Source organism: Pseudonaja textilis, chromosome 5 (assembly GCF_049901715.1).
Source record: "Pseudonaja textilis isolate UNSWEBS1 chromosome 5, rPseTex1.2, whole genome shotgun sequence".
In the NCBI taxonomy this organism is placed as follows: Eukaryota; Metazoa; Chordata; class Lepidosauria; order Squamata; family Elapidae; genus Pseudonaja; species Pseudonaja textilis.
This window is the reverse complement of record NC_141994.1, coordinates 14914725-14927374: the sequence shown is the minus strand read 5'-3', so window position 1 is coordinate 14927374 and position 12650 is coordinate 14914725. Positions and strand designations below refer to the sequence as shown.

General features: G+C 35.2%; 1 protein-coding gene across 2 annotated transcripts in view; it reads left to right on the top strand.

The window, feature by feature from the left end:
* Positions 1-12650, top strand: part of TBC1D22A (TBC1 domain family member 22A) — a 115774-nt gene that overhangs the window by 61090 nt on the left and 42034 nt on the right. For both annotated transcript variants that reach the window (XM_026702992.2, XM_026702983.2), the window contains exons 9-10: positions 6012-6118; positions 8213-8288. In XM_026702992.2, the coding sequence (XP_026558777.1) occupies positions 6012-6118; positions 8213-8288 (183 nt within the window). The remainder of the gene's footprint in view (positions 1-6011; positions 6119-8212; positions 8289-12650) is intronic.

Sequence of the window (12650 nt, the reverse complement as noted above, 5' to 3'; positions counted from 1 at the left end):
TAAAATATTCAAGATAGCACATGTATTTTGATGCATAAAATAAATGTAGTTATTAAAGTAGCCTTTTAATTACATTCTTGCAGTTATAAGATATATGATTAAAACACATTTTCAGGCAATCCTGTATATATCTGGTTGGAAGTAAGTGAATACCAGATATATAAACAAGAGACAGGATTGTAGTTTGGTCCCTCAAATTATATTTTTATGTTTTATTCTGAGAGGAATCTTTTGTTATATTAGGGTCAATAACAAAGGTGAAATGCTGCCGGTTCGGCCTGGTTTACCCGAACCTGTAGTAAAAAATGCTACTGGTTTGGACGAACCGGTAGTAAAAAAAAAATGCTACCAGTTCCAATGATCAGCTGGGCGATTGTTGGATTTCTAGCTTTCTAGCTAATCTAAATCACAAGGCACAGCTGATTCTTCCCCCTTTGCTGTTGTATTTACCTCGAAAGGCTTCAAAATGCTTCTTTTTTCAGTGCCCAGGAGGCTTCCCTGAGGCCCACTAGGCCAAAAATGAGGAACGGGGGGTGATGCACAAGAAAAAAAAGACACTTGACCCCCCAGTCACATGACCACATAGCCACACCCACTCAGTCACATGACCAACTGGCCCCACCCACCTGGCCATGCCCACAGAACTGGTAGTAAAAAAAATTGAATCCCACCACTGATCACTATCATTTTAAGACTTGGAATCTAACTTTTGCATCAACTCTACTCACAACTGTCTAGTATCACAAATCTCTTTTGTTGTGGCTCAAAAGAAAATGAGTACACTTGTATATTAAAGTGTTTGGAAATACTTATATAAAGTTGAATTAATGAGGATGCCATCTACACAGGAAGAACAGGGTAGTGTAAATTTCTTACAGAGCAACGCAAAGCATTCAGGCGAGGTGCTTTATATGCATAGAGCATGAATGAAGTTGCTGTCATTGAAGTAACTGCACCGGAGAGCCTTTGTGGAGAAAGTGGAAAATTTGATTTGGTAGCATTATGTGGAAATCGCCCATTGTGTTTTAGTAATTGGATTACTGTGGTTCAACAAGCTGTGGTTTAAAATGTTGGCTTGGTGTTGTTACCTGTCAGCTCAGCCATTGTAGTCAGGAGATACACAATAATTATTAAAGTTGTTTTCTTCTTCCTGCCTAATGTACATTTGTGGCTTCTGTGACAATTTTCTGGGATTAGTAACAGCTAATGTTTAGCAAACAATAAGAGAAAGGTGCATTATGGTAAACTGCATTTAAAATAAAACAATTTGATAGTAACAATAGTATGAGCACAACTTGATCAACAACAGAGTGCTTTGGTATTTTTTGTCAGACTGGGGAATAATTAACTGTTTCAACTGTTCATTCTCAAACCATGAGAAATAACCAACCAGAGTGATTTCAACCACAACAATCACAAAATCTTTGTAGTATTTTAATTAAACCTTCAGCTTTATTACTTGCTGTAGAGCAATCAGTACAGATGGCTTGTAATATTTTAATAGTTGAAGGTGGTACAAAATGTATTTCTTAACTGATTTCTTTTCCCCACCCCACCTCCAAATTTTGTAAACGTGTTTATAATCCTAGTAGCAGTCTTGACAATTACTTATGGAATAATGAATTGTGGTGTAATTAGGTTATGCTAATGAAGAACACTGTTGCATGCTATGAATTTTATTCTGAAAAATCAAAATACAAATTATGATTCCTTATTTGTGATAAATGAACTCTCTAAATTCACTTTCATTCATCCAGAAGTGTTTCTATTAGCGAGGCACCAATATGTTTAATGTTCCCAACTTTGTGGAAGTACTTCTTGCCAAAAAATGGCCAAGGGCATTGAGTAAATCACAACCAGAAGTAAAATTCCTCTTAAAGAGCATTGTTTCATACATTCCCACTTCTTAAATATTTTTCTGTGGCGCTGAAATATATTGTTCTTATTTTTTGTAACATTGGCTGTGAATTATTGAAAATGTTTTATATCAGGTTCCTCATCTGAGGGGAATTGATTGAGAGTTGTATTTAATATCTGAAAATGTTTAAAACTTAAGAGTTTGGTAACCGTTGTGGTGAAAGGAGGATCAAGATGTCTCTGAAAATGCAAATGCTTTGTGAAATGGGACCCGGCATGGACATTCCAGAATTAAAACTTTCTTGTTCTCTGTATATTTGTATCTATTCTGTTTCCTGTATTGTTTCATGTGAGTGTATTCATAGGTGTTGTATGTGCAGTATAAGTTTCTAGTGTTTAACTCCTATCTGGTAACTGACAATTTTCAAAGCTAACCCCATTCAACGGGAAAATAATATAAAGGGTAACCCATTATTATCTTATAAACTTAAATATTTATTGAAACCAGTAAGAGACTTTATGCTCAGTGGCAGAAAAAGTCAAGTAATTTTTTAAAAGATGCCCTTAGGGTCTCAAAAATTCTGTTTTGCTGCAAATAACTATTTTGCTACTCATCTGAAAACAGCTTTAAAGGGTCACTGAGTCACAGAGTCTGTGGATAAATCTGAAGCAAGATAAAAAGAAGGTTAACTTGTGATACGTTTTAAAAGTGCCACTGAATACAGAAGGACTTCCTTTGAAAAACATTTATATCTGAAAAATTAGGAGAAAAGCGTTTTCTCTATTTTTGGTGGTGAACCAAGAAATATCGCACTACTCCATGGCTTCTAAAGGAAAACCAAAATACCGTTGCTGGACTTGATCTTAACCAGTTTTTATGATTTGTAGATGACTCCTTAAGGTATAATTCCACCCTCATTACATTGTGTGGCTGCTGCCTGTGGATCAGACTTCTTTCCTTCCTCTGTGAATTATTGTTTGCTCCAAGGAATTTTTTTTTCACAAGAATTGAGTCACGTGCTGTGAAAGAATACACAAGAGCTAAGGGAGGTACTTGCATCAACCACAGCCCCTCGCATCAGCGTGTCGCTTATTTTTATGTCCCAGTTATTTCTCTTTAGGCAACCCTTTTGGTATCTTTTACATTGATGCAGAGAGTGTGATGAGAACTACCAGGGGAAACTGGAGAAAAGGAGAGACATTGCTTTGAAACATTGGAGTCGGGGACTTTGGTGTAACCGATATTGATGAAGATTCCTCAAGTTTGAGAGGAAGAAAAATGACATGCTATTTAACAGGTAGCCCTCAATTTACAAACACCACTGAGCCCAAGATTTCTGTTGCCAGGTGAGACATTTGTTAAAGGAATTTTGCCCCATTTTACGACCTGTCTTGCCACAGTTGTTAAGTGAATCACTGAAGTTGTTAGATCAGTGATACGGTTGTTAAGTGAATCTGGCTTTCCCACTGACTTTGTTTGTCAGAAGGCTGCAGATAACAGAGAACAATCAGAGTTGGAAGGGACCTTGTAGGTCATCTAGTCCAACCCCCTGCCCAACCAGGAGACCCTACACCATTTCTGACAGATGGCTGTCCAGTCTTGTCTTGAAAGTTTCCAGGACAAGTTGTTCCATGGGTTGATTGTTCTCACTGTCAGAAAGTTTCTCCTTTTTTCCAGGTTAAATCTCTCCTTGTTCAGTTTCCATCCATTATTCCTTGTCTGGCCTACAGGTGCTTTAGAAAATAGCTTGACCCCTTCCTCCTCTCTCTGGCAGTCCCTCAGATATTGGAAGACTTCTATCATGTCTCCCCTGGTCCTTCTCTTCACTAGACTAGCCAAGCCCAGTTCCTGTAACCGTTCTTCATATGTTTTAGTCTCCAGTCCCCTAATCATCCAGGTTGCTCTTCTCTGCACTATTTTTTAGAGTCTCAACATCTTTTTTATAGTGTGGTGACCAAAACTGGTGTCGTCTTACTAAGGCTTTATAGAGTGGCTGCAAAAGGCGATCCCATGACCCTGGGACACTGCAACCATCATAAATATGACCCAGTTGCCAAATGTCTGAATTTTGATCACATTGATCACGTGACCATGGGGATGTTACAAGGATGAAAAGCGGTCATAAATCACTTTTTTCAGCGATGTTGTAATCTCAAACTGTCACTAAATGAACTGTTGTAAGTTGAGGACTACCTGTGTTCGTTCTTTGGAACCATCTAAGAACTTCAGCAATTCTTAAAGTGTTACTTTCCAATAAGAAAATGTTGTATATAAACCTCCAGTGTTAAGTATTCTGCTGTTCTTGGTTCTTTTAGCTTTTCTTAAATGGATCGCTTTTGACCTATTCTAGGCAATTTACTGAAATTGTAATTATCTTTACATTTATTAGATTTGTGTCCCACTTTCCTCCAGGGGCTCAAGGTGACATTCATAGCATACTCCATTTTTTACTTTCTCAGCAACAATCCTGCAAAGTTAGGTTAATATCTATACATTGAAACAGCTAATGGCATTTCTAAACATGATGGCTCCTTACTATGTGTCGGTTTGTAGCACATGGAGTCATCAAACCCTTATTGAGACAGATGAAACATTGGTAGGTTTTAACGTTTTATTTCTAAAAAAAAACATCCCAGTGTAGATGCTGGAGTTCATATATTTCAAAATCTGAACCTACTGAGTAACTTCTAAGCTTCTTGCTGATCTATTTCATTATAATTCCATGGAAAAGAGTTTGTTCAGTATGTTTGAATGAAATGAAATAAAATGTAATCTAAAGAGTGTAAGCCATATAGTACTTTGCAGTTATTGCTAGATTTCCTATGTCCAGCTGAAAACGATACGCTGAATTGAATTGTATCGAACGCTAATTTCCAAATGGTAGGATCCCACATGCATAATACGGAGAGAAACTTCCCCAAAAGTCTTTATGACTATGACTTTATTATTAATCTGGAGATCATAAAGAATGCTGTGAATGCTGTGAAACAATTTTGCTATTTTGCATTGTATCCTTCATTGAAAAGAAATGGTACGGGAAAGGTTTGGTATTTATTTTTTTATTAGTTTATCAAAACATAAAATATAAAGAAAAAATGTTTTCTCCTTGGAAACTGCTTCTGGACTTTGTGCTTAAGGTAGAAAAAAAAATAAAACTTTGACTGGGTTTTGTTGATTGGATAGGTTTGCTGTTATAGAGATGGCTAGTATACAGTATCCTATTACTGTATATAAAAGTAAAAAGTTGAGGCTGTTTGATATTACCTTATTCTACTGCACTAAAATGACTTGGGAGTCAATGCTGTTCTTTCTTTCTTTTACTCTACTCTTTTCCTCTTGCTTCCCTTCCACTTTCCCTTTATTTTCATTTTTTTTTTTTTGTATTTTATATTTTGACAAACCATTGGTATAGGAATCGAGGCAGTGGTGGGATTCAACCAGTGTTTGGTGACTACGATTTGTGATATATCTACATATTAATTACAAATCCCTTTTTGCTGTTATTTAGTTTCACCACAATTATAAGAACAACAATACTTGCAGAAAAGTTAGCTGCTTGTTCTTTTCTTGGCTGATGTACTGGGTTATCTGACTTTATTTAGAACATGAACCTGAAACTTTCAATATTCCTGGAGATCATAACAATTAATCTCTTAAGCTATCATATACTTTGTCTGCTACACCATGAAATTAACAAATTTATTTCTTTTATCACTTACTGTGTTTTAAATTCTCTTTGGGGATGAACCACACTTTTCATTGGAGACATGATGATTCCTTTGGCATCTTGTAAATATATATAGATAACTATGGCAGTCTTAGGAATCTGTTGAGAATCATGATACAGAATGGAAAGGGAACCTATGTTGGCAGATTTTCATTTTTTTCCAGATTTTGTATTTGTATGCCAAAGTATTTACAGTTTTTCACAATGGCTTATGGGTATTGTTAATGTGTAATAAATTGAATTCCCAAGTATTTGTTGATCAACCAAAGCTCATGCCTTAGTCAAATTGCATAATTTAGAATGTTTAGTCCTTAGCAAAGACATTGACTTTAACCTTCATAGTTTAATTAAGATTATATATTGTGTGTTAAATCTTGCGTTTGTCTCCCACATTTAATTGACATTCTTGCCTTCTCTTTATTTCAGAAGAGGATTTGGAAAATTTTGATGTTTCCAGTCTTTCTACTGAGGTACTGCAGAATATTGAAGCTGACAGTTTCTGGTGCATGAGCAAACTGCTTGATGGCATTCAGGTGAACTGATTTCTCTTCTAACCAGTGGGCATATTTCATTTGCATTTGGGCTTGGAAGTACATTAGAGATGTTGAAAATCAGGCAGTTGATAAATAGGATGTAGCAGTTGGTGATACTGCATTTATTGGTAGAGGGTTACCTGCCTGATTCTTGCTGGTAAAAATAATTTATCATGAAATTGGCCATTATCATTTCTGGCGTACATTAAAAAGATACCTCCACCCCCAATAAATCAGTTCATTGTTCCTTTTTATGACTGAAACAAAACTATTTTGCCACACGTTGGTAGGCATTTTTAGTAGATAAGAACCTACAGTATATGCCATCTTTCCAAACAAGGTGGCTTATCGGTATTTTCTTTAAAATAAGAAGCCCCCCTTAAAAAAAAAGCCTAAATCAAATTGCAGGGCTGAATAATAGTTAAAATGCAAATGTTACAAAATGATAAATTAATACAAGTAATACGAACAGAAACCGGATTAATTAAAAGATAGCTTAGATTCAGAGAATTTATATTAAAGGGCTCAAGGTTGCTCTGAACCTTTTCTCCGTGTGTTATGTGTAATTGCAGTGAATATATTTCAATCAAAGATGAGACCACTGGTCATTGTTTGCCGTAAATTCATACCTAACCCAGTGAATTGATACTAGAAGAAATCAGTACAGTTAAGCACTTATATTTATGCTTTCCATTTGAGTAGTCAGGTTTCTTTTTGGAATAGCTGCAAGTATGAGAATAGTATTTTAAATCATTCCATCTAGTAGCTGGCAGCATGTGGAATGCATTGTGATGCCTTACATTCAGTAGGCTTGTATCAATGAAAGCAGTCTTTTGAGTGGCCTAGTTTTTAAGAATCTCTATCATGGCCATGAATATACATGGGCTGAAACAAAAACTTCCATGTAGGTAGATAGAATAAGGCAATTTCTATCTGGGAAAAAAGCACCCCTTTAATTTTAATAAGAGATTAGTTGGTGAACATACTGTAAGATCCTGTGAGCCCCAGTGTTCTCTGACTGCTCTTTCTTCCCTGTAAGAATAATTTTGTTATTGACAGAGGCACTTTTCTCTGTTTACAATTACTACTGTTTGTGAAAATGTTCTCGTTTGCATTGTTTTTTATTATTCCTTTCTGTTGTTTCTATTTTTCAAGAGAATGATGTATAAAGCATGTCGCCTAGTATCCAATAAGAATTTTAAGATGGCTCTTAGGTTTGAAAAATGGTTAGTGATTGAAAGCTTTAATATAGCTTGCGCGTTTTCTTTTAAAGTATTAAAAGGAAAATCTGCATCATGTAGCTCTTTTTGAAAGCACAGAAATACAATTACCTCACCGCCTAGAATTTGAGCTATCGTTTTCTTTATAGGCATTATTCCTCCATTGAGGACAAAAAATATACCACTGTTTCAACTGGAATAAAAATCTTTTTCAGATAGTTTAGCATGTCATACCTAGAATTCTCAGATACTTTTTCAAAGAAGCTGACTTCTTAGAATTTGGAATAATGGAGCATTTACAATGCATTTCTTTTTTAACAGGAACTGTGATATGGAATAGGTAACTATTTCCAAGATTTGGGAATATATTGTTGGCCTTACTATAAAGAAAGTTTTCTTGACAATTTCTTACGTTTGCAGTATTGATATCGTGTCAATACTTTTTGCTGAAGTAGCAATTGGCATCTTAATAACAAAGATAACACATCAATAAATCTACACTCTCCCTACTTCTGCTCTCTGTTTGATGTATTTATTTCCTCTCAGGTGGTATAACTCCTAACTTTTATTTTTCTGTTGTTGGTGATGCATCGGTTAGAGAAAGGGTTTCTTCCTTAAACAGGCCAGAATGTTCCATTGTTGAAAGACAGGTTTTAACAGCAGCTATATGGTTATAATTAATAACAATATTTCTCTTGGTAACTTCATTATTTAACTTCATTATTTTGTTGTTGGTCATTTATCAAAGGTGAGAGGAACTGAAAGCAGATGCTATCTAGAAATGCAATATTCATTTAAGTAGGTGAACTTTTTTGAAGCGCCATTTTTATCTCTCTTGGTCAACTGGTAATTTTTAAAATGTTTTGTCTTCTAGGATAACTATACCTTTGCTCAGCCTGGTATTCAGAAGAAAGTAAAAATGTTGGAAGAGCTTGTTAGCCGGATTGATGGTAAGCCTTAAAAGCTAAGGGGAATTGTGTCCTTTGGAGAATGTTCAGTTAGAAGCTTGAACAGTACCATAGTAATCAACAAATCTATTGTTGTGACCACAGGTTGTGACACTCTTATACAGGATAAAAATAATAATAATTAGGGGAAAAGCCTGGAAAACATAACAAAAAAGGCATATACAGGAGTTAAACTGTAACCAATAGTACAATTAAGAGCTTAAAGAATTATTTTTAATGAGTTTTAAAGAGAGCATGGCAAACCTACTACTAACAGTTGGAAACAGTTAGTACTTGTACTAACGAAAATCACTTTAAAATAGGCCTGTATAACATGTTGAGAGGAAAGGACCACATTGATAAATTAAAAATCTAAAAAATGCCTGGCATGTCAATGAGGCCTGTCCAAATGCAAGGATACCCACTATTATTATTGTTGTTGTTATTGTTGTTGATATTATTATTATTTCTTGCACAGTCATCCAAATGCTTAGATTAGATTTGACTTTTTTGTCCACCTGTGAAGTGCTTCTCAGGGATTACATTGCTGTTGTTGTCATTTTTTATCCCCCCCATTTTATATATGTCTGTCAAGGCGGTGAACATACAGAATACTCCTGCCTTTATATACCCCATAACAACAAACCTTATGGTAGGTTGGTGAGAGACAGTCACTCGTCCAAAATCATGCAAACAGCTTTCAAACCTAAGGAAGGAATACCTATATCTATATATCTATATCTATATCTATCTATGTTTTCTTAAGTTTTCATGGGTATTTATATGTATGGTATTCAGCTTTGTTCGGGTATTTTCCTACATCATTATAGTTGTGCTTTTAAAGTTGTAGCAACGTTTCGGCAGAATCTCATCTGCCATCATCAGGCTTCTGTACTGTGTTCATCTGTGAGCCAGACTTTTACAGTTGTTTCAGTTTTAAATTTGGGGCTAGCCTACTGCTGTGCCAGAATGGTTTTTTCTTCATCCTGATTGGTTGAGAATCTTGGTCTGTGTTTATTGGTCTTGGAGTTTGCTGTGTTCTGCTTGATTGGTGTTTCTAATATCTTCTGTCTGTTTTGTGTCTTTTTTTGTCTTGATTGGCTGGCAACATTGTGTTCCTGTATTGGAGGCTTTTAGTGTAGCTTGGCTACGAGTAAATGGATGGCTATCATTTATTAGGAAGCTAGGTTACATCTGGGTGCCTGGTTGTGGTGTGTTTGAGCTGGAGGTATCAGGGGGGATCTATTTGTATCCAGGTGTTTGCCTGGCTTGTGGTGTAGAGATTTTTTTTGTTTGTGAGTGCAGGCTTCCAAAGAATTGGCAGTCTGGTGGAATCATCTCTTCTATTCATTCAGCAAACTCCAAGACCAATAAACACAGACCAAGATTCTCAACCAATCAGGATGAAGAAAAAACCATTCTGGCACAGCAGTAGGCTAGCCCCAAATTTAAAACTGAAACAACTGTAAAAGTCTGGCTCACAGACGAACTCAACACAGAAGCCTGATGATGGCAGATGAGATTCTGCCGAAACGTTGCTACAACTTTAAAAGCACAACTATAAGGACGTGGGAAAATACCCGAACAAAGCTGAATACCATACATGTATGTATGTATGTATGTATGTATGTATGTATGATTGAATAAAACTGGCTCTCATTGTGATAAAAGGTCATCCTGAAAAATTAAGCAACATTTAATTATCTTAATGTAATTTTATCTTAATAAACTTACTGAGAAAAACTGTTGTCAAGACAATTTTACATGGAATCTTTATGAACTGAGGCATAATGTCTCTATTGCCTGTTAGGGTTCCCTCTCCTCATCATACATTTTACAGATCACTTATAATAAATGTGCAACTCTTAGAATCACAGGCATATGTTGTCGTTTTATGAAAGAGTTTTTTTTTTTATCTTGGTGGATCAAGATTTCAGTTCCAAAGGATTTGTTGCATTACAATATTTATAAGCAAAGCTGTTTTAAACTGTATAAAAAGTGTTACAAGGCAAACTATTTTAATTACTTTTCTGAGGTTTATTAAAAGCTTGCTGATCTAAAACTCAGTTTTATTGAACATGATCAAATTCATTTCCTGGTATAAAACCGCAAGCCGTTTTTACAAAGCCTGTATCATTTGATTTTCCTCTCTGGTTTATGGAGTTTAGGGATTGTAGTGCCTGTTGGTTCAGACAGTAAAATTAAATGTATCAATTGAATTTAATTTCCTGGGCTAGGGAAATTCAATATAAAGTTCATTATTGGAGTTTGAAATAAAATGGTAATTTCATGTTTTAATCCTATATTATTTTGATTGATTACTGCAGCCCATCATTTGTACACAATTGTACAAATCCAGAAGTGGTATTCAGCAGGTTCTGACCAGTTCTGGAGAACCTCTAGTGAAAATTTTGAGTAGTTCAGAGAACCAGCAAATACCACCTCTGACTGGCCCCGTCCCCATCTATTCTCTGCCTACCGAGTCCCAGCTGATCGGCTGGGTCTTCTTTTGTTGCCCTGCACAGGAGAACGGAGCTGGAAAGCAGGTTAGTGGGATGGGGACGGAATGGGAATTTGCAGTAATTTTCTCCCAGGAGTGGGGAGGGAATGGGGATTTTACAGTATCCTTCCCATGCCACGCCCACCAAGCCATGCCCACAGAACAGGTAGTAAATTTTTTTGAATCCCACTACTCTACAAATCTATGATCTTTTTGTTAGTAGGAACTACTATTGTTTATTTAAAAAACCAGAGAGCGAAATGCAATGACAATAAAGGTGTTCTATTCTATTTATTTAAAAAAAAATCCATCCTACCAAAAACATATGTTGAATATAGATACATGAGCATTACTCGACTTGAGGGATGGATAGAACGATCCATCTTAACTCTTTTCGCTGCTGCATTTATTTATGTTCTGAATTTTTCTATAAGGATGGCATAAAAAACAACAACTGGATTGCTAAAGGAGCAATAGAAAAATCTTATCACTTTCCCAGTATGTGCTGTTCCCTATGGAATTCCTGATTATCTATGGCTACCAAGCAAATTGTTAAAATACAAGACCAGTTGAATTTAACCTATAAACATTTTTGCAGCATTTTCAGAACTGAGCATTAGCTAACCTTATAAAGCTACATACATAGCTTTATATACCCTTGAAGGTCATTTTACATGGGATGTATGATGAAACGTTCTTAATTCTTTCAGGAATACATGTAATCCAACTTAAAATAGATGCTTCTATTTCAGAATTGTTTCGGTCTTTTTATGCAAAGGAAGGTTTTCTACACATTCGGTGGAGATGTATAGGGCAAAAGCATTTTGTAATGTTCCTGGACACATTTGAAATTGGTATTCCAACATTTAGCCCATTTCTTTACCATTTGACTATTCCTGGACCATTGGACAATCTGTTGATTACAACAACGAGGGTTTCACTTTTACTTTCAGAGACTCAGGAGAGGCAGTTGGCTTAAACAAGACACACAACAAACAAAATTCACACTGCCTGAAATTGCCCAAGTTTTAAGTTCTAACTCCAGGCAGTACTTTATATTAGAAGTATTTGATCTAGTGAATGCAATGTTTTTAGTAAGTTAAGATACCATTTTAACTAAACATTGTTTTTTTTCACATAGTCTGTTTAAGGATAAATTATGGAGTCATTATTTAATTGTTTGTAAAACATATCATGCACTTGCATAAACACGTTAGCTCTTAAACCCAAACACAGCAAATCTATGATATAAATGGTGTGTTTCTAACCATTCTTTTAAAAAATGGACGCCTTACTTCAAACATTTCCAGTAGTTTTATATAAGATGTAAAAGTGCTGAAAAGACTGTTAAAATAAAATCACTTGTGTTTCTTCATTTTGATACAAGTGCTATTATTTCTTGAAGATTTAGCACAATTTTATTGTTGCAAACTGCTGCATAAGTATCTTTGGAAAAATTCTAAGTCTGAAAGATGGCAATAATTACATCTGCCAAGCCTTTTATTACATCTGCATGCTTTCTTTCAATGACATGGAAAATTTAAATTAAGAATTATTGCCAACCAAATTACCTTTATCAGTGAAATAACATCTGCTCACAATTACTTTTGAAAAAAGAGGAATGAATCTTTTCATACTGTGCGTTTTCTATGGTTTGTTCATATATTATCAAATAAATGACAATTAAAAGCTTTGCATTTAGTTGTCCATTTTTCAATATGTTAAAAAGTAATAAAGAAAAGCCCATGGGAAATTCAATATTTTTCTTTTCGTTTTGTTTTGCTTTAAAATAAATTTGAAACATTTAAGTTGCCTTGGTTTGCTGGTTTTATTATCCACAAGATTTTCTGATAATTGTTATATAA